General features: G+C 41.1%; 4 protein-coding genes across 5 annotated transcripts; 1 reads left to right on the forward strand and 3 right to left on the reverse strand.

Moving 5' to 3' along the window:
- Positions 1-2,068: 2,068 nt before the first annotated feature.
- LOC119732686 lies at positions 2,069-8,549 on the reverse strand. The gene is made up of 7 exons (XM_038206322.1): positions 8,138-8,549; positions 7,656-7,799; positions 7,019-7,242; positions 6,413-6,592; positions 5,798-6,031; positions 5,160-5,292; positions 2,069-4,800 (listed from the first exon to the last, which is right to left on the reverse strand). The coding sequence occupies exons 1-7, from the start codon at positions 8,277-8,279 to the stop codon at positions 2,591-2,593; spliced, it is 3,267 nt and encodes a 1,088-aa protein (XP_038062250.1). The 5' UTR covers positions 8,280-8,549; the 3' UTR covers positions 2,069-2,590.
- Positions 8,550-10,140: 1,591 nt separating this feature from the next.
- Positions 10,141-12,516, reverse strand: LOC119731631 (S-crystallin SL11-like). 2 transcript variants are annotated; one of them, XM_038204831.1, is made up of 6 exons: positions 12,356-12,516; positions 11,802-11,949; positions 11,341-11,433; positions 10,820-10,938; positions 10,487-10,597; positions 10,141-10,366 (listed from the first exon to the last, which is right to left on the reverse strand). In XM_038204831.1, the coding sequence occupies exons 2-6, from the start codon at positions 11,932-11,934 to the stop codon at positions 10,190-10,192; spliced, it is 633 nt and encodes a 210-aa protein (XP_038060759.1). In that variant the 5' UTR covers positions 11,935-11,949; positions 12,356-12,516; the 3' UTR covers positions 10,141-10,189. The 2 variants fall into 2 exon arrangements, with proteins under 2 accessions (XP_038060759.1, XP_038060758.1); XM_038204830.1 differs by having other exon boundaries at positions 12,361-12,515.
- Positions 12,517-13,154: 638 nt separating this feature from the next.
- Positions 13,155-16,683, forward strand: LOC119732552 (40S ribosomal protein S24-like). The gene is made up of 4 exons (XM_038206116.1): positions 13,155-13,257; positions 14,073-14,351; positions 15,160-15,270; positions 16,496-16,683. The coding sequence occupies exons 1-4, from the start codon at positions 13,255-13,257 to the stop codon at positions 16,496-16,498; spliced, it is 396 nt and encodes a 131-aa protein (XP_038062044.1). The 5' UTR covers positions 13,155-13,254; the 3' UTR covers positions 16,499-16,683.
- A 716-nt stretch (positions 16,684-17,399) lies between these two features.
- On the reverse strand, positions 17,400-21,398 carry LOC119732267 (hematopoietic prostaglandin D synthase-like). Its single transcript, XM_038205719.1, has 5 exons — positions 21,130-21,398; positions 20,655-20,747; positions 20,197-20,306; positions 19,974-20,084; positions 17,400-19,583 (listed from the first exon to the last, which is right to left on the reverse strand). Exons 1-5 carry the CDS (start codon positions 21,260-21,262, stop codon positions 19,428-19,430), a joined length of 603 nt encoding a protein of 200 aa, XP_038061647.1. The 5' UTR covers positions 21,263-21,398; the 3' UTR covers positions 17,400-19,427.
- Positions 21,399-21,664: the final 266 nt, after the last annotated feature.

Consider the following 21,664-nt stretch of genomic DNA (forward strand, 5'->3'; position numbering starts at 1 on the left):
GGATACATAATTTTACAGAGTTAAAAGAAAGTCAAAATTGATTTCTTTGTACGTTGTGTAAATGCAATTAATTCTTGATCTCAAGTCATATGCTTTGTAGCCTATTGAGTTTTTCTCTGGCTGGTATTATGTACCTTATTTTTTGCAACAGAGATACTCATCATAGACGATTTTTAGAAATGTTCCTATCGATTAAATGTTACAAAAGCTTTCAAATAATAAGTCGGAAGTAGTTACAAAAATATTGCTCAGTTTGTACATTGTTTTGTAAACCGAACATTAATCTTCTCAGAAAGTTTAACGAGAAGGTCAAAATGTTTTAATGTTTTATTTGATTAATTTAGATTTGTGTGTGATTGTACTGCTATGATGGCTGTGTGTATAACTGGAGCGGTAGATTCCTATAAGTAAATGCAAGTTGTGAACACTAATGAGGTAAAAATAAAACATTTGTGTTCCCAAAATAAAATATATCTTTCCGTTTCCCGTTTCTCTTTATCATCAACATTTGAAACTGCTTTATTCTTTCACTTATCTGTGGCTGATTGTTTTACTGTATGTGGAATATCTCAATTGAAAAGTAATCCACCTAATGCTACAAAAAGCAAATTGACTTGAAATATTATTATTCTCTGGTCGAATCTCTCGTATAGCGTTCGTTGCATGGTTTATTCAATCGATATTTATAATTTGTTTATATTTTTTCTTTACAATTTCGTGCCGATGCACTTGAAATGAGAATACCCTTGGGAAGTGGGAATTTGAGGTTTATTAAAAGCAAAGGTATTTTACGCAAATTGCAATAATTCCGTGTCAGTTTTCGTCACTTGTCAACAGAGGGCGACATATATTCCACCGATATCTCCCTTATTACCAATCCGCGAATACATTTCATGATTCTTCCTTTTGTAAAGCAGTATACTATCAAGCACATTCATATATCATACGCGACGCTCGTCTAAAGGTCTGCGATCGAGTGCTCCCGCCAAAAGCAAATAAAATCCACCAATCCGCTAATCACCGCGTATTGCAGTTGACATTTGACCCTAAGCCAAACACTACATAATGGTGCGCAGTATAGCAAACAATACTTTATGTCGGGGTTTTGGTCAAAGTCGACGTGAGCGGGTTGAATTCCAATAAATTCCAGGTCAAGTCGGCTTTATCAAGTTAATATTCACCATTCCTGGCATGTGTACATGTAAAAACAACCGACTTTATAATATTTGCACTCGGACCGAACTGATGAATATCGCATTATGCAATTATTTTATGTAGGATTTTTTTTTCGACGCAGTTTTATGGAGATGACTAATTATTTGTGTGTTTCTTGCTTTTCAAAAATACTTGTTTTATGAAAACAATTCTATACTTTGCCACTTAGTATTTGCATTATATTGTTTAGCATAGACAAGTAAATTAAGGTGAATAAGCATATCATCTTCATAATACAATTTGTGACTTTAAGTACTGTCACAACCTCAAATACAAGACATTTAATTTTTATAATACACTTGGGAGATTTGGCAGAGTGGGCGTATAATTGACAAAAGACATTACCTTACATAAGGCCCCCCAAAAAGTCTCCGGTTTCTGGTATGCGCGCGCGTCGCCGTAGCCATGCGCGTCTGCAAAATGAAATTTTTTTTTTTTCAATGAAAGATGATGTCTCAAAACCGCCAAACTCACTGGTTTGACTGGAATCCTGCTGCTGCACAATTTTAACGTGTTTTTAGATGGGGTTATGATCGAGAATAAGCTTTATGTGGCCTCTCTGGACTCCCATATATTTTCACTAAGTTTAGTCGGGCACCATTTGCAGTCATCAGCCGACATTTGAAGCAAAAAAGTCAGGTAAAAAAAAAAAAAAAAGCCGCGTCGCCGCACCACTTTTTGGACAAGCTCCATACCAGAAACCGGAGACTTTTTTTTTTGGCCTAACATATTTGTATCCCTCCCGAAACGAGTTTTAAGAAATCATCACAATTACAGTAAAATCTTCACTTATGCTTCTCCTTTAAAGAGAATATGTGCGAGACTTGTAATCGCCACAAACTATGCATTCCCTATTTATCTCACATTATGAACAGACAGACAATAATAACCGATATATTACTCACATGATTGTAATTTGTTTTGTGTATAAACTGTGGGTTTCTGTATGTATAAATGGTACAGTTAGCCTATGATATAAAATTATACGGTCAAGTAACATTAAACATGCGACTTGGTCGCTTTTAAGCTCAGTTAGAAAACGGCTAAGGCTAGACGGTTGAATGGTGCGAAGGAAAGAGGCGTGGCTCAAATCACAGTTTTTCTTTGAAAACTTGCAATATTTTGATCAGACAGCGATTTTTGCAAAGCGACTGCAAGCCTGAGAGTGTGTATAAAACTTTCGAATAGTTTTACAATAAAGGCAACTTCTCTCCAAACTCAAACATTCCACGAACAACTTGTTAATTCATCTCCGTATGTCCCTAAAAGGCGCCATCCAAAGACAGGACCTGCCAATGTCCTTGAGGCAAACGTTTACAGTGCTAACTGACCAATTGATTATTTGGTTCCTGCGTGGTGAAAGTTTAATTTGGTCTCAAACAAAAGTCTCGAGTCTGTGTTTGTCTGACCCAAATTCGTCTTCAGCGTCTTCGACATGTTCAAGGTGATGATAAGCCAGACATGGCTTCATCTTCTTTGGTCTTTCCTCTCTTGCAACTTTCTCGGTGTGATATCGTCTTGAGGAGGGTGCCGATGATGCAATTTGTTGCCACTCTGTATCTCGCTGGTTTTCAATGGCGGAAGTGTAGGAGGAGCGTTTCTTGGTACTGTCTTCTCGACTCCTGGCTAAATTATGGTGGGCCTGTGACGCATCAGATATGATAACATGAGAAGGACGACTCGGTGATGTTGATGGAGGAAGCGTATCTTGTGATGCATGTGAGGAAAGCTGTGTCCTGTTCGAAGGGTGCCAACTCATATCTGCTTGGTTTCTCGACTGATTAGGATCACCATCCAGTGGTACTGGAGCCTTATGAATGCGTGTTGTCGAATGCAAGTCCATTGTTCTGGAACCATGTCGGCGATCAGAAGGGTTTCCTCTCGCATCTTGGTTTGGAGTAGGATGTGACGTCGAGTACTTCAGGACTCGCTTTCGTCTGTCGAGACTCCCAAGGGCAGATTCCCTCAACCCACCGCTGGACGACTTGCTCCTGGGTAACGTGCTGATCTCCCGTCCCCCGATGTGATCGGAGGACCTGGCACGGCTGTGATCTTCGTCGCGATCGCTTCGTCTCCTCTCCTTCGGGGTGTGAGCAGATGGAGTATAAGAACCGAAGCTGGAGACGGAAGACGCATCATCTCGATCTCTTCTACCGTCATCCGGGTGGAAATAAGGAGACGGCGTCCTGGAATGCTGCCGTGAAGTGTCGTGCACGATTCGGACATTCCCAAATAGTGATTCGTTCGAAGGTGACACAGGACTACCGTCAGGCCACTGCTTGTTGAGGTTTGTAGAATGTAGTTCGAGGCGAGTAGGTCTATCGGATCTTTGGAGGGATTCTCCGGAGCGCCTGGCCTTTGCAGGTGAAGTTTCTCTGGATTCGGGGAATGGTACATTGGCAAAATCAGAGGATGATCCAGCATGATTTAGGTCTTGGTTTCGGGTAGATGTCGTGCTCTTTTCAGGTGAGTGAAATGGCACGAACGATGTTTCAGACGGTTTGGAGTCTCCAACCTCAGAAACATCAGGAATTGTTATCTTGTCAGAATCGTCATCTTCGTCATCTTTCTCGGAGGTATTCTCCTCCCAAACGTCGGTCTTAATAGCTTGCGGAACTGACATCTGAGTTTCGGAAACTGAAGTTGTCGTTGCTTCTTCTAAAATAGGCACTTTGTCACTTTCTTCAGGAGCGCTGGGAACATCATCATTGGGAGTTTGAAAAACTGACAAACTAGGCTGTTCATCCTTCCAAGGCGATGGAGGCGGTAGCCTGTCTATGCTTGCCACCTCTGTTGGGTCGACAAGGGAGTCTAAATCTAAATCCGACTCTTGGGAAATCGGAAGGAAGAAAGAATGCAACCTTACCCCTACTGGCTCTGCTTCTTCCTCGATATTTTCTTCCGATGTGACACGACCGAGTAACTGCCTCTCGTACGCTGGAAGGAAGTACGGGACTGTCAAACTATCTTGAGACAGTGCCCGGTCTCGCCTTTCGTCTTGGTTGGGTCTTCTCAAATTATCTTGTTGCGAATCTCGAATTGTGTTTACGGGACTCTCTTTAGAAGCGTCCTCTGTGGCAGACGAGAACGAGGGCGGTGGTGGCAGCGGTGAATGAAGGACGGCACCTTCAAGTTGGACAATACTGTCTCGCTCCTGCTGTCTGCTTGCATCTGATGGGGACCTTTCCACGGATGTCGCCTCTCCTCCTTTTTCTTGATCAGAAGCATCTTCTTCATTCCTCGATTCCCCCGAGAACGTGGGGTTAACAATTCCACGGATGCCAGTTCCAGCTTTCGAGCGATATCCAGGAGGAGGGATAACTGGAGGCGGGCGTGGAGGGGTTGGTCTGCTGTCGTGCTGGTCTTCAGACTGCTGGGTCTCGCTCTGATTGGCTCGGACTTCACTGCGTGACGACGACGCGATAGGCGGAAGCTCGACGGTTAGACCACTTTGATCACGTGGTGTAGAGGGCGTGGTATCGTCTGCAACTGGAGAATATGCTTGGTTCACAAACGCAGTGATGTTGGGCTGTTGTGGGGTGTTATGGCGGTACGACGTTGCTGTCTCGTAGCTTGGAGGTGGTTCTGTTTGGAGAGATACATCAGAAAGTTGCTGTTTAGTCATTATTCTGACATCTTATTGAGTATGCTAATGGCCCATAGACAACGATCACATGGGATGGGAGAAGGAGACATGCACCTCCAAATGTTCACGTGGAAGGTTAATGGATGGTAGGACGAAAGAAATTTATGGATGTCGCATGCCCCCAAATTGCCCACGTGGGACGTTTTATGGTTGGTAGAAGGGGGGGGGGGCGGGCAATGAGTTGATCATGCCTCTTTATCCAAAGGTTTTAACCACATTATGAGGTTCATGTGGAAAATGGTCATTTTGGAAATAGCAGAGGTCTAGAAAGGGCACGTATCAACGTTGTGTAACTTACCAGCAGGATGGGACATGTGAGAGGACGATGCATGGTACGATGGGAGGGCCGTGAATGGAACACGCCCTATAGTGACAGGCAGCTGAATCTCGGTGTCAGGTGTTTGACGTAGACGGCTCAGAATGGGATTGATCTGCCGACAAGAAAAATAAAGCCTATGAAAATGAGGTTAGGGATGTCAGGTTGGCGTAGCGGTTCTTTCCCCGCCTTCTACCGCTGTGACCCGGGTTCGAATCCCGCCTGGGCCAATATGTGGATTGGGTTTTCAGTCCCTACCTGATTCCATGGGTTTCCCCCAGAGTATTCTTCTGGGCTTTTTTCTCCCACCTCTAAAGCTGTTATTTCTTCTCATTGTCTTCTCTCTATTTTGTCAGGCTTTCGGGCTACAGTGCCTAGGGATTAGGTGCATCTGGATAGAAGGAATTTCCTCAAGCTCCGAGGCTCGGTTGCTTTAACAAACTAGGCTTGCCTAGTCCACCTGGACCTGGCTTGCCTAGTCCACCTGGACCTGAAAGTGTCAGTTTAAGATATTTATATATTCAGTGACTCAGTCAGTCGGTGAGTCAGTCGGTCGGTCGGTCGGTCGGTCGGTCAGTCAGAGCACAGTAAGCTGGCCATCGGGTCGAGCAAAAACTTACACTTATGAAGTAGTTGACGTCAATGATACTACACCCCTGGAAGCCACTGTCGACGAGGGGTTTGAAGTCCGGAATGATCAGAGGTTCTCTCTGAATCGTTGTCTGGCCCTGTCTTTGGAGCACCCCGCTTGTCTTTTTGCGAAAGACGACTCGCGATCGCTGACAGGAACCAGGGCGTGCCACACTGACTCCGGGAGATGTGAAGACGGATCCCGTGCCCCGGAAAGTGGCCTCCTAAAATGTTAAAGTTGAAGTCGTGTCAATCAGAAACCAAATCAAGAGTCAATCATAAGTTCAATCACAAGTCAATCACAGGTCAATCACAAGTCAATCATAAGTAAACGACAAATATACTTCAGAGTCAGCCACAAGCCAAACAGAAGTCAAGTCACAAGTCAGGCCACAAAAAAGGGCGTGAACAGCAAGCAAAGGAATACATGTATCTTTGTCACAGTTCACTTGCTGGTGCCTCATGTTTGAGGAAAAGAGGAAACTCACAAGAGAAGAAGAAGATAACTAAGCTATAGAAGTGGAGGTGCATGGGAGGCAAAGAAAGGAAAATTAGAAATAGTGGAAGCAAGGTAAGAAACTTGAGAAAAGAAAATTGAGACAAACCTCGACGAGCTTAAGATCGACCTCATATCTGGTCCCGCTGGATCCATGGATGATGGCCGTGATGTAGGCCGTCTCGCCAGGGATGTAAGCCCGTTTGTCCGCCGAGGCTATGACCTTGATGGACCCGGTGATGCAGCAGAGTGAGCTCATGAGAGTCTCGGACTCGCCGTGGATGGGAAGCTGAGGAATGAAGCAAACGGGACTTGCTTAATGCTTGATACACCTGTTATCTTTATGGGGGACATTCTGAACCTATAGAGTTTGAGGGTAAACGGGGAGCTAGCCATGGGCCCTCATTCACGATATGGCCATTTTAAATTTTGTTCCTCAAATCTATTTTATGTATTTTACACTCCCCAATGGGAAGGTGCCAGACAAATTGATAAAGTTTACAGTGCTTGACTCACTTTCAAAATTACTCTGGCACTATTTCGTTCAAATACTTGAGTTGCCTTTTTTATTTTGAATAAATCATTGGCTGGCAATGATGTCAATCTATGTTCTGTTTCTATAAAGTAGTATAACGTAAGACTCCATTTGATTCGAACAAGGAAGTTTGCCAGGTAGCCTCACTATCAACCAGGGCCTATGGAGCTGAAATCTTACCATCGCACTCGGTACAGAATTCAAGTCCAGCGGTCGGCCAGCAATGCCGATTGTCTTGATGGTCTTGGCGTAAGAAAGCGAGGACTCGCCGCTAATCTCGCACTTGAGATTGTACAGGACGCTGCCGCTGGTCCCCTCATAGGCAGTTGGTAGGTTCTCATTGGGTATCTGGAACTGGAACGGGAACTGAAAGGGTCCTCGGTTCAACCTCTGGTGCGAATGGGCTGTGAGGGGTGGGGCATAAAAAGTGAGGTCAAAAGCGTGTGAAGAAAAATATCAAGTAAGGCCCAAATATTTGCGGAATAGCTTAAGCCGTTCGGAAACTTCGATTAAGTGTTCTTCATTCTTGACACAGTGCAGACACCTTACGTTTATGTTTTTGTTTTATTGAACAATGAAAAAAAATTATCTCGAATATAATGTGGTTCTTGATATTTTTGCTCAGTGTTTTTGGTTGTTGTAATTCTTGACGTTTAGATACTTTCACTGAGCCGATGGCCTTTTTTTCATGAGCTATTGCTTTAACAAAAAAAAATATGGTGCGTTTCAATGATCTTGTTCTCACTTTGTTTCCTTTTTTCATGAGCTATTGGTTTTACCAAAAAAATATGGTGCGTTTCAATGATCTTGTTCTCACTTTGTTTCCACAGTGATATCTTTTCGTCGATGTACGTTTCTGTTCCCGTATACGTCACTGGCTGATCGCCGATGACACTTCTTCCCGATCGCACGACTTCGGACCAGTTCGTCTTGGCTCGGCCTTGAAGCTTGATAGAAATTTCTGAGGAAAGAAAAATGTTTGTTTAAAAAAAAGGAGATTTCTTTTCGGAAAAAAATCCTTGAAAATTAAATCGTACGAATACAAGAAAATCGAGTTCGCATTTAATTTCTACATTAAAAAAAATCTTTGCTAATCAACCAAGTAAATGGAGAACACAATGTGGCCGAGTTTGTAGTTATTGACTAAGAAAAGGAAATATTGCTTTATTAGCATGCAATAAGAACTGTGTGAGTCCTGTTCTCCAACTATCTAAATTAATTATCTAAACAGTCTTAGTATACATACAAACTTTCATCTTTCAAAACCTGTTTTACACAAAGTGAATGCCCCATTCTTACCTCCTATGTCCTCTCGTGGTGTATTGAGGGCAAGATGGACGACCCCCGTCACATGACCGCCGGGTCTGTAGATGGGCACGCCCCTCACCTCGGCCACTCCGTTAGCGTCGACCACAATGTCGAAGGTTCGTATCCGACCCATTGCTGCAAATTTTGCTGTCACTCGTACCGTTCAAGGAAGGTTGAACTGCGAAGTTCCTTTCGTCGTGCATTTCATGTTGAGAGCATAATTACTGGCTAATGACCTTCCAAGACAATTTGGCAAACAATATTTGAAGCCAATACCTTTAAGGTGTGAATTCAATGTTTGTCAGCAGCGTGTAACTTGAAGTCCAACAATTTCTCGTTTCTCTTATACAAGGGAGATTTTTCGAACATCTTAATTTCAAGGCGCGAAATAATTTTTAAGAATCTTTCCAGTTAACGGCCTCCATTGATATCACCGCAACGTTTTAACTACATTGTAGTTTTAATGTCACTGTAGCTCCACAATGCAGATTTCGGACGTTTCAATAAATGAAACAATTGCTGGCTCGGACGTTTCAATAAATGAAACTTTGCTTGGTCTGTATGAACTGCAAGCACATAGAAGATACAAAGAAGATACGCTGCTCAATTCGTGACAAAGGAGTCCAGATATTTACCCGTGAAACTCACTTGGTTTTCCTCTCAATATCCGTCTCCAAACACTGCAACACGGGATGCTCACGGTTGTCCGGGAATTGGTAAATTTAATCAAAGAGGCGTCCGTGTACTTCCAAAACTTCTGAAATCAGAAAACCCTATGAAACTAGCAGTGTAGGCGTAGCGGCCTATTGGTAAATCAGCACCGAATTGTCTTTGTGCAGCGTGGGATGGCCTCTCAGTCTACCGCTGAATAATAACCATGATATTTTGATACAGTCGGCTTCCTCTATGTATCATACAAATGGCCAAATACGGACTAGGAGTATCAACAGCAGCAGCCATGTAAATAAACACGGTGTATCAACACTTGCCATCCAGATGACTGTGATGTACCGGTATCAGTATCACGACCAGCGTTCACTGATCAATCCTGTTACGACTATACAACCGGCATTATGTGTATTCATAATTTATGCAGAGTGCCTGTGCTTCAGAATTTTTTTGTAGTACAAAGTCCATTCAGGGATAAAAACTGATAAGGGTGTCGGTTAAAGTGAACAAACAAATAGAAATATTACAGCTGAGTTAGTTTTTTCTTCTTGAAATGAACCACGCAGGAAATTTTTGTAAAAATATCGCTGAAATGAAAATTTATTCTTACATTGCTTTGCACATCAAAACTACAGCAATGCCATCTTGTTTCTTTTAATTTATTTTAAAGTGCTTGCATGACTACAGATATAAAAAAAGTCTAAAAGTGATTACATCAGAAAATACAGAACACATCCGTTACGAGGCGGTCTAAACACACACGATAATTGATTCTAAAATTGACTATTCTTCCCGACATGCCCTATATTATGTGAGCGGTAATGGATCCTGTAATCGAGGTAGTAAAACATCACGGTTCGATAAACAACGGAATGTTGCGGGTATCAACAGAAACTGGGTTCAGAGCACAGTAAGAAACATGGTCTGAAAAAGATGCAAATGTTTTTAACGAAAGTCGAAATACATTATGCGTTTAAGAAAGGGTTAGTCATACCAATTATGCTATAATCAAATTGGTAATTACATGTTTATGCAAATTATGCATTCTGTCCAATGATGTTGGTGTAAAACACTTTAAAGTTAACACAAAACGTACATAGAATGCAGGTTAAGCAAGTTGAGACAAAACATATTCACATTAGTGGTTAAATGTTGATATTCAACATTCGGTGATAAGGACTACTTATTAGCATAACTATCAATTTTTAATTTTTTTTTAAAATAGGCCTACTGTAATATATTGCCAAATTACCAAAACAGTACCTGAACATCAAATAGAAAATCGTATCGGCACTCGTACTCATGTAGCATAACAAAAAATATTTGAGATGAAACCAGTAAAACCTTTATATATTACAACAGCGCCCTCAATTTTCAATCATGGATCCAATAGACTTGAGGGCGCTCTCTAAGATGCTTAGCGAGGTCGTTGGTGGCCAGGCGATCCTTGAGCGCCACCAGTTTGGGGAAGCTTTCCAGGCCCTTGGTGGAGTACGGTGGCTTCTCAAACCACTCCATGGTGACGAAGAAGATGACGTCAGCTAGGGATACCTGAATAAGAAGAAACACATTAAAATAACTCGCTAACACTTTGACTGATTAACATCTTTTAAAGTGCCCCAAATCAAGAAAAAATATTTCTTTAAAATTTCATCTTTTTGTATATATTACCTTATCACCAACAAAGTATCCTATTCCGTCTTTGTTCTTTTCAAGAAGATCCTGGAGATTCTTTAGATGAGGAGGTGCAACATTCTCATAGTACTCCTTGGCGTTTTCTGCCTAAAGAAAATGATGGAGGGAAAAAATGTACTTTAGACCCCAAAGAGGATAATGAACTATTCACTTAAGCTTAATTAAATCGTTAAGTTAGAAAAGAAATATAATACGTGTAAAATATAGAAGGTCGGTTTGCTGAAGGGGGGGGGGGGGGCACAATACACCCTGCCAATTTAAGGGGGCATACTGCTAATTTCGGGTGGTGCTCCTAACGGATCCTCTTACCTGTTTGGCTTTGTCTAGCTCAAACATTACGGGCATGATCATAGGGTCGATCAAGTCTTTTAGTGTTTCCTTGACAACATCTATCTGTGCTGCCTCCCAGTTATTAGAGCCGTATAATCCTGGAAGTGAAAAATTGAAAACGCAAATTACTGACAGTCGCGTATTTAAATCAATCAGATGTGTAGCAGCTAGCAAAAATATTTTAACAAATAACTGTGAACAGTAGGAACCCATTGCTTACATGGTTTTTGCTTTTAACGGTATTTTATTGTAAATCATGTGAAATTTGGTCTTCGGGCCAAGACTCATGAGTTTCAATAAACCAATGATAATAATACAAATAACATAATAAAATGTACTTTAAATTCACAAAGCGGATGAATTTTTTTCTTTAATGGTAATCGCCCATCACAAGACCAGAGGGCCACTCGAGGTGCGGCCGCTGAAAGTCTAGAGAAAAACATTACAAAAAATGGTAAAACAGTCAAATTTAAACCGTAAAGCAAACAAACATAGAATACCGAGCTCCTTTGCAACGAATGATTCAATGGCAGCACTCTGAGGAAGTTGTTTACCGTCGACGACCAACACCGGAATGTGGCCCTGAGGAGTGGCTGCAATAGTGTAAAACGAAAAACAATCTCTACTGAATTAAGTTTAAAGAGAAATAAAGACTGTTAAAAGATTGGATACTTCAACATTTAGAAAATTTAATGAACTACACACTGCCTCCTCCATTTGTGGATTTCCGGATTCCCCATTTTTGTAAGTTCTTATTCATTGAATATTTTTTGGCGAAAGGATCTCACAATCACAATAGAAGCAGTTTCAGATATTTCTTTTAAAACTGCAAATCGAAAGTTCTTCAGGTTCTCGAAATTCGGCACCCTTCATAGAAAACAAATTTGATTTTGTTCGATTTAATTTAAGCATGGGAGGTAAAGGTTTCATCATAGATGGCGATATAATACGCACAACTTACTTGGTTTTACTTTGGGCCAATCCTCCCTAGTGATGCGGACATCTTCAAACTCCTGATTCGCCACAGCGAACAGCATCCGTGTGGCTTCGGCGCGGCCACGGGTATCAAAGTACAAGAGCTTGTAAGAAGGCATGCTTGACTCAACTCACTGTTATGGAAGGAAACCGAAATGTTATTTATAAAAGGGTACTGAAATTAATTTAATCAACAATAAAGTGCGTTGCTCAGTGTATAAAACAATTCATGCATCAGTTTGTTCATCGACTGGCAGTTGTATAATGGCCCTTCCAAAAAAAAGAAAAGGAAATAGAACAACCTGATACTAAGGTACTGCCTAGCTTGCGCTACACATGTTCGTTTTCAATATACATGTACATGTACATGTAGCAATCTGTCTTCGTGTGGGGAATATCATATAGCATATTGATGTCAAATTGTGTATAAATACGTCAACTTGCCTTGTGGTACATGTACAATGCATATACTACTGTAACAACTGCAGCCAGTTTTTAGGCCTACTTCATGTACATGTATTAAGTTCATGTAAAATTGACCTTACACTGAGTGGATACAGTCGATGCTAAATGCAGCCCCAGCCAAACGATAATATTCTCCTATCCTGCTTCACACATGGACCACCAAACAGAAACTGACCTTGTTCAAAGCACGAATTCAAAGCACTGTGGAACACTGAATGGAAATTTCTTTCAGTCGTTGTTATTTTCTTGCACGTACGTAGCTCTATTCTAGCCATGTGTACAATTGTACTTGCAGTAGTGATTTGTACACTTCGAAATTAGCGGTAGCCCGCTAGCCAAATGCTAGTCAAATCAGCGGCGGGCTTGTCAAACTATTCCTTAAGTAGCCCGGCTGGCGAGTCAAAATACTATTAATTATAGAAATAAATCATTTAATTCAGGAAGTTAACCTCATCATTTTTTATCTATTTTTTCAACTGTTTTAAAAGGTTAAATTATGAGATCTGTTTATTCAAAACACTGACAAAATTCCCTAAGAATTGAGTCTGAAAATTCGCCATTTTGTATTTGAGCTAAAAAAAAATGCGGGCTAGTGAAAATGCCAGTAGCCCGGCAGGCTAGTGAACAAAAAAGTTAAGGTCGAACCCTGCTACCCGCCGACACAAACACAAAAAGAAATGGGATAGCGGGAAATAATGAGAGCACGGCGATTTCGATGGCAGCATAGAGCAAGTTATCGCTTTTAATTGTTTTTTTTTTTACCAATTTTAAAATTGAATCTTATACGAAAAAGTTCCTATCCTTTTCAGTATCTCATTTGCAATGGCCACTCTGAGCCACCGTATTGATTGGTCCATATAAACTGGTATCCGCGCATCAACCCGTGCCGTGTAGCGTATGCACCGTACACATTGAAGAGTCGCTCGATTACCATTTCGATTGCCTCTTTTTCGGCAGCCATTACTGTTGTCAACATGGTGAGGAAAACACGCTTAAAATATCCCTGAACATCAACTTAACCGAACACATCTTGAGATAAAAGAAGACATTTCTATAAAGGGGATGAATTCAATTTTGACACTGTGACAATTTTGTATTTGATCTTTGTTATACTAAACATAAATTCAATGGTCAACGACGATGCTCCGATTTAGAACATTTCCGTACAATTTGCCGTAAGCTGGATATTGAGTTTTATCACTATGATCACATGAAAAGGAGGTTACATTAATAAAATGATATTGGAGTAACATAATCAGTGGAATCATTGTTGGAAAGTGCAGATCGGGAATGGTCGACATGTTTAAAAACAACCCCCAAATTTGTATTGGAAAAGCAAGTTCGGACTAGGCCTAAATATTGTAACTCTCTACCCAATGAATTCGGATCTTTGCCAATACTCTCGCGAGTCGAGACTCGAGAGTACGCTTTGTCTGTGTGCACTGTCATGTTGGTATTGCGGCGTACAAAATGTACTTATAATATTACAGTAGGAATCGAAAAGGTATACTACTATGCCCTACCTGTTTTTCAAGTGGCACGCCCTCACTTTTACTTGGGAGAGTTGTTTTTGTAGGTCACGTTTAATGTCTCATGAGCCATCAACAGTGTCACTGTGTGATGATCTTGAATCCTGCTCCCTGTGATCAAGGCAACAAAGACTAATTCACAGTCATGACCGTTGACATATGACAGTGTGTGTACTTTTAAACATGAACATATCCTGCTAGGGTTCACTGACATTGTGTTTCAGTTTATTTAAAACTTTTATTCTGTTTTTTTCCTCTTGAAGGGTGACTCGGCAGTGACAGTCCGAACCCGCAAGTTCATGACCAACCGTCTGCTGAACCGCAAGCAGATGGTCGTGGACGTCCTCCATCCCGGCAAAGCAACCGTGCCCAAGACAGAGATCCGGGAACAGCTGGCCAAGGTCTACAAGACCACCGCGGACGTCATCTTCTGTTTTGGGTTCCGTACCCAGTTCGGTGGCGGCAAGACGACAGGATTCGGTCTGGTGTACGACACCTTGGATTTCGCCAAGAAGTATGAGCCCAAGTACAGACTAGCAAGGGTACGTCCAAGCATTTGTATAAATTACGCCTTACCTCTAGTTAATTATAATTTCGACCGTCCTAACTTCTGTTTAGACAGAAATGTTGATGGAGTCAGTACTTTTCCTATAAGGCCAAAAAAAAAAAAGTTCTGCTTCCGGTTTCCCTACCTACCCTATTCTGAGAGCCCTACCCTAATTTTTTTTATGGGAAAAATGAGGAAAAAACACCCAAAACCATCAGTTTCTACCTTTTACCCTTGACTACATGCAGACGCCTCCATATGATCGTACACAAAAAAAATTGGCAAAAAAAAAAAATTCCCTACCTACCTACCCTATTTTCAAATGCCATGTAATCGGAAGCGGAACTATTTTTTTTTCTTGGCCTAAGGCCAATTCATTCATGTGCTTCAAATGAATTTGAATACATGAATTTGAACACGACAAAGTCAATTTGTCATGAAACATTTGTGGCGATATTTGCTGGAGTTGAAATGCATTCAGCATTTGTTAGTTTGCTTGTGATCGTTTAGCAATTGGCCGGGATAGCCTGCGAAAATCTTTTGACTTCTTTCTATCCAGTGGGGTCCCTTGGATGAAGACGTAGAAGGAAATTACAGTTTTAGTGGTTGGGGGAAACCCCAGAATGATATTATAGGGCGAAGCAGGCAGATTTACAACATCCTGTGATGTTCATTAGGGGTGTTCCACTGTAGTTCTTGAAAAGCAGAGACACTTGTTTCTTTTCCACATTTGTATTACTAGCATATTATGCATGTTATGCATGGCTATAAATCGTTTGATTTTACTCTGTCACAAATTGTAGCACGGGCTGTATGAACGGAAGCGACCCTCTAGGAAGCAGCGTAAGGAACGCAAGAACAGACAGAAGAAGGTGCGAGGAACAGCCAAGACAAAGGTGTCAGCTGGCAAGAAGGTGAGTCCAATTGGCCATTTTGATTTGGCTATAGGGAGGTTAAACCTCACTTCATGGTCCAATTCAGATGGGATCTCAGAGGGGACTTCATGCCGGTGTCATATGAAAATCTGACTCGTATGAAAATCGGACTCCTTTTCCCTATCAATGGTTAACCCCTCGCATGTGACAGGTCACTCTCCCTATATGATCCTAAAAATAGCATATTATCGTACTATTAAACGCATGCGCAATACTACCAATGAGTCCATATTTCATGGAGTCGGATATTCACGCTACACCGGCATGAGATATAAGATTTTCTTGGGTCTGAGAGCCAGGTTCCCAAGACTGGATTTCATTCATCTTGTTAAAGTGTCCTCTACAGCTGCGTAGCTTGAAAGTTGAATCAATAATAAAGTATGTTGTTCAGTGTATAAAACAGTTCATGCATGCATCTGAGGAGTGTGCCAGTCAACCCCAACTCCCTAGGCCTTTTTGCCAGGATGTAGCCTCAATCCTGCAAAATCCTCCAATTGGCCTCATGGAAAAATAGCATATAGCCTCAACCCTGCAAATTCCTGCGCTATTTCTTGAATATGGTCCATGGAGGGGTGACCACTGCCTGAATCCTGCAAAATCCTCCGGCTTTGACTGTCAATAGGTTGAAGCAGAGGCATTGACATCCTGGAGCAGTGCGGAGGATGTCAAGTATAATCAAGGACTAAATTTATGCACGGCTGAGCATAAACAACACAAGGTCTGGCCCAAGACCTTGACACAGTGCATACTCTGAAATCAGCAACGCACTTTTGCCATGTAACCTCAATCCTGCAAATTCCTCCAATTTGCAAAAAGGATTTGGAGGATTCAGGGCGGTTAGGGTTGAAATTTGCATGGAGCGATAGATATGGGGCGCTGGAGTGTTTCACAGTAGGTTGTTCATAGCTGTAAAAAGGCTTTGACCTGCTAAAGGGTGTGAACAATGAACCGTTGACAAAAAAAACTATCGTGGACAAAAAAATTGGTACCTGACAAAGCACTGCACTGCTGTCGCCCCCCCCCACGCCCCCCGTAGCTACGCCACTGTGATTGACCATTCAAGTCAGTATTCGCTATATTCGGGCCAGACCTTGTAGTCATTGTGCCAAATACTAGTAGCATTGTTCCAAATTGATGCTCCTATTTGGCCTATTTTTGGAGACACCTCTCTGACTCAACTTTTTTTTGTCTTTTTTTATTGCAGTAATGATGTTGCCGATACCGGTTGATTGATATCAAGGCCATTCACTCTCCAAGGGTCATCTACATATACATGGGTCATCCACAGGGGTCAACTGGGGTTACAATGGGGTCAAGGGTGAAACTGTATGAACCACCTGTCATGATATGTACAGAGTGAGAATAAAGTTACTTATTGAAAGAAAGGAAAAATTGTATCCTCAAGTTTCTTTTTTGAGTCCCTGTGTTGTGTCTTGTGTGTCCGTTTTCTTGCTACATGTATTTGAAAAGTTGTAGTACATGTACATGTAGGCCTGTGTGCAAATTTTAAAGGGAATATACATCATTTGCTTTCGCTGTAATTTTCAGAAATGGATGGAATTGGGGGGTTGGATATAATTATATAGCAAATATAGTTACACTGACTTTTTTGAGGTTTTTGGGTTCAAAAATGCTATAAAAAACCAAGAAAAACAATCATTTTAGAAGAAACAGAGCAGTTTACATACATTGGGGAATTGTAAGGTCAGGGAACCAGTCTAGCTGGCTTGTACCCGTTCATAGGTGTGTAATCGATTGCAAACAAGCGTGATGGTCAATTGGGGCCAGTATTTGAAAAAAGCCAGTTTTTCCAACGCTGGTCGGTCGATCAGCGTTGGAAATTGATACAAAAATACCACTTTTCTTGAAAATGACAGTATACCAGGTGCCATGATTTTACAGGATGCTTTAGACTGTCATTCACTAACAGTCCAGCAAGGTATTTCAAAATGATTTGGTAGTTTTATTTTTTAATGTTTGCAAATGTTGTATTTTCCCTTTAATCTTCAAGACTTCTTGCCCTCCATTTCAATGCCAATTTGAAATCCCTTGATATTACACATCATTATTTGTCGCCAAAACGATACACATTCTGAATAACACACAAATTCATGCTTTTGTGTTGTTGATTTAATCACAATTGTTGCCCAAGTGAACAACAAACTTCATAACTGTGATTAGAAGCTGCACACACATTAACGCTCCATTCACAAATTTTCCCATGAAAAGGAAAAAGAAATAAATGGCAGTTTTGGTCCCAAGGAGCTAAATGCAGTGAGATGAAACAAAATAAAAACATTTTGAGAAACCTGACTACATTAACTGTTTGAATTGGACTGGAGGTGGAAAAATATTGGTAAACATTTTGATTGAAATAAGCCGACACTCGCTCACTGTACCCCAAATTGGCATATAGATTCAGTCGACCATGAGTTCTGAAAGCAAAAATCATAATATGTTAATTAATGTTACACTGGCATGAACAAGATCTATGGATCTTATTTACGAGAACGCCATTTTGGTTGGGTTCCCTGAATGTATTTTATTACTTGTGAACTGCTGAATGGAATGGTGCCAGACTATACATTCTAGCCTCACTTTCATTTTTTTGTGGCTTAAAACATTAGGGTATGTTTAATCAAAAATTTAAAAATTATTCATTAGAGCAGACTGATATAATATGTAATTAACTTTATGTCATTGCTTTTATTTCTCTTCGCAAGTTCCAAAAATGAAGATTTTACCTCACTTTAAATTCAATATGGCCGACGCGTGAATAGGGCCCACATCAAAAAGCACCCTCCCTTAAAGTCTTAAACCATTCTAAATATGCGCTTGTCATAAATAATGTAGAAAAATTGTCTCTCTGGCCCTTTAATATCTACATGAAGTTCGCTGGAATGCATCGCTATTTGTTGTAATGTAATTGGGGGTAATTATGCCTTGATCAAGTTATATTTCGCTGTATGCTTATTATAATTTCCATATTCATAAGCCCAGAAGTAACATAAAGGGAACAGCTGCTTTTGTTAAATTTTCGACTGTTCTTTTGCGACTGAACTATTTCACAAGGATGGCAGCCATTTAGACCAATCCAAGTAGGCGTTATATCAATGAGGCGTCCACCGTAGAAAAGGGCTACTGTAGTGCACGACCTTGCTGTAATTTCACCGTACTCCGAGTCCGAGTCGATCGAAACATATTGTTCATATTTCACAAAGAGCAAAAAGTTAATTTTATTCATCTTCATGAAGGGCTTACTAAAAAGTAAAAAAATGTATAGCTTGTATGAATTCATTAAAACAATGTAGGGAATTACTGGCCTTCTGCATTGCAAAACTAGGGGGACAAACCTCGAGGGGAAAGAATTACCTGAAGGGGGACAGAATTAACGGGCCGGGGAGGACACTTTTACCTAGGTAATTCTGTCCCCCGGACGGGGGACAGAATTACCGTCCACACAGGCACTTTTCCCATCTTGTTTGCTACAATGTATCATAGTATAACTTTGGGACACTTTAATGTTTAGACCAAATTAAATTTGGTTTTATACTTATGTAATTTCCATTCATCAGCCTCTAATTCAATGGAACAGCTGCTTTTAAAGATAATGTAGGTATAGGTATTAAAAACACCTTTAAATGAACAGGTGATATTAGATTTTGTTAACCCCAACTCCCTAGGGGGTGTGCAAATCGTATTGGAATTGGAGGCTTCAGGACTGTTAGGGATAGCCCTATTCAACTTCCTGACCGTATGTGTTCTTGTAACTGAAGTAGTTCACGAAAAGCGTACCGACTTTGCTTCTAAACAATTCTTTGTCTCTGAAAATATAGTGTTTATTTGCTTAACTACTAAGAATAAAAATTGACCGCAAGCATGATTCAAATTCCACCTTATCTTGTATATTATTGCCTCAGATCCCTCAGATTAAGTACAATTATATATTTAATGGCAGTTTACTGACGTCACGACATTTGTGAAATGATCGTGTGCATTGTGGCAGTGTCTATAATATCAAGTTGACCAAACAAACATGACAATTGTGTAATGTGGTGATTTTTACAAATGTATCTATCGATCTATAATTATCAACTGTCAAAGCTGTCAATCATGCTGTACTCTGGATCATCTTTCTACCACGGCGTCTGCGGACGTTTGGCCAGCCAAGCAGCGATATTGGCGTCCTTGGCGACGCGCTCCTTGAGAGCAACAAGCTTAGGGTACTTCTTGAGTTCATCCTCGGCCAGGTATTCCGTGACGACGTAAAAGAAGATGTCAGCACGAGAGATCTGGTAGAGAATAAACCTTGGACATCAGCTTTTGATCAAATTCCAATGGTTGGAAATGATGTGTAAATGTTTTCTTTGAAACATAGGGCTCGTGACTTTATTACGAAGCCTTTCTACCCCACTGAGGTTCGAGTGAGGGCGCTATTTAAACGCCAACCACTATTATTCAGTTGTCATATTAAGTTAAAAAATTTAATACACATTGCTCATCAAATAAGGAATATACATTGAAGAATGACAATGTGAATGATAACATTTGACTACAAGTAGAGGCCTACTTATTTCTAGTACACAAAAGCCGTTTATTGTCGAGTGAAATATTTTGTCAGCTCGTACGACAATTAACGTCGAGGAAATAAATGACCGCGCGCCATTTTAATCTAGGTTTACCTTAGAGCCGACGAAGAATCCGTCACCATCATTGTTGTCTGCCAGCATCTTCTCGAGCCCCGTTAAATACTTGGGAGCAGTCTGCGCATAAAATTCGGCCAACTTTTCTTTCTAAGAAAACAAAGAAAATATTGAAGTAATGTTGATGGAGATAATTCATCGAGGTATTTCGGAAATAGCTAACATTTTATCTGAAACAAAGTATTAATTTGCCGTATTTTACCTTCTTCTCTTCGTCCGTCTCACCGCTTTGCATATGCCTGCTAATATCTTCAAGCGTTCCCAAGATTATGTCGATCTTAGTTGTTTCCTCGTTGCTCGCACCATTCAAGCCTACACAAAAACAAGTTCCAAGAAATTGAGAATGTTGAGTGCCATGTGCAATTTAGACTCCTTGAACGAGGCTTACCTCTGATGCATTGTGGGTACGATGACGCATGGATGATGGCAACAGTTCACATGACCAGTCAAGTTGAACATAGTTTAGTAGCCACTTTAGAATGACTGCTATACTCTATCGCCAACCATCACATAAGATTACATGTTCCCATATTCCTACCTGTATTTTTTTTGTGCACTGAGTACACGCAGTGAAGACAATTAATGAACTTCAAACGTATCTTCTGAAACACCCTTCCACAAATTTAATTAATAGGCCTAACAACCTGTACGGAAACTCACCGAACTCTCTGGCCACAAAGCCATGTATGGCCCGGCTCTGGGGAATGATCTTCCCGTCGACTTCCAGGTTAGGCAGCTGCTGCAAAGGCACATCTGCCGAAAGAGAATGTAGAAAATGAAGTTGGATTTAAAGACGCCTCCATACAGTACCATGAGCTCCCATGAAACGTGCGTCTGAAATTATATACTTTTCAACTGACAACCCCATTAAAGGCAAAGGCAGCTGGGCTAGCAAATCTTATCTTGCCTGAGCTGAGTGTGAGCCATGTAATATTGGTTAAATCATAGAGGCAAAAAATGCCCAACCTTTGCAACAATCCCGGTCATATTTTTGAATGAAAATTGCAAAAACGCTACGAAGTACGACCCTAATTAATCCATACACAATATTGCACAGCTAGCCTTTCACTGCATGCTTGTATGATAAGTCGTAGGTCCCTAGGCTATACACAGGCTCCAGACAGAATTAACTTACTCGGTTTGTGCTCGAGCCATTCCTCTTGAGTGTACCGTACATCCTCAAACTCCTGGCCGACATGAGCCAGCATCATGCGCGTGGTCTCGGCGTACCCACGGCCGTTGAAGTAAATCACCTTGTAGGAAGGCATCTTGGAATTGCAGGTCGAATAGTAGGCTAGGCTGCAGGCAATGGACTCCACACAAATAAGCGAGCAATGATGCTATAACCGTGCGCTCTGTGCTCCGGTGTTTGAAGGCCGCCCCCAATGTGCACATTGTTCTTTCAGCAATGCTATTAATATTATAGCACATGCAATATGTGCACAGTGGGCCCATTTTTGTATGACGGCAATCGTTAGGTCATCAGCTGACCTTTCATTTTCTGCCGCGTCATTGCTATTATAATACTCGGCAATAGACTTTTCACCCGAAACTGATAATATATGCAAATGAGAGCTGTGGGGCGGAAGCGTAGGCGGGCCCGTTGAAAATGTACAGGGGTCCAAACATTCGGGTCATTATGTCTCAATTTGTCCAGGATTTCTCGCTTT

This window comes from Patiria miniata, unplaced genomic scaffold (assembly GCF_015706575.1).
Source record: "Patiria miniata isolate m_02_andy unplaced genomic scaffold, ASM1570657v1 HiC_scaffold_24, whole genome shotgun sequence".
NCBI classification, from domain to species: domain Eukaryota; kingdom Metazoa; phylum Echinodermata; class Asteroidea; order Valvatida; family Asterinidae; genus Patiria; species Patiria miniata.

Coding starts and splice junctions, on each gene's coding strand:
- LOC119732552 (XM_038206116.1), top strand. Junction 14,352..15,159: donor CCAAGTACAGACTAGCAAGG/GTACGTCCAAGC, acceptor CACAAATTGTAG/CACGGGCTGTATGAACGGAA.
- LOC119731631 (XM_038204831.1), bottom strand. CDS start 11,934: ATGCCTTCTTACAAGCTCTTGTACTTTGATACCCGTGGCCGCGCCGAA. Junction 11,434..11,801: donor TTGGCCCAAAGTAAAACCAA/GTAAGTTGTGCG, acceptor ACACTATTGCAG/CCACTCCTCAGGGCCACATT. Junction 10,939..11,340: donor ATTCGTTGCAAAGGAGCTCG/GTATTCTATGTT, acceptor TTTCACTTCCAG/GATTATACGGCTCTAATAAC.
- LOC119732686 (XM_038206322.1), bottom strand. CDS start 8,279: ATGGGTCGGATACGAACCTTCGACATTGTGGTCGACGCTAACGGAGTG. Junction 7,800..8,137: donor ACCACGAGAGGACATAGGAG/GTAAGAATGGGG, acceptor TTCTTTCCTCAG/AAATTTCTATCAAGCTTCAA. Junction 7,243..7,655: donor GATATCACTGTGGAAACAAA/GTGAGAACAAGA, acceptor CACCCCTCACAG/CCCATTCGCACCAGAGGTTG.
- LOC119732267 (XM_038205719.1), bottom strand. CDS start 21,262: ATGCCTTCCTACAAGGTGATTTACTTCAACGGCCGTGGGTACGCCGAG. Junction 20,085..20,196: donor AGACGGACGAAGAGAAGAAG/GTAAAATACGGC, acceptor TTGTTTTCTTAG/AAAGAAAAGTTGGCCGAATT. Junction 19,584..19,973: donor GATTCTTCGTCGGCTCTAAG/GTAAACCTAGAT, acceptor ATTCTCTACCAG/ATCTCTCGTGCTGACATCTT.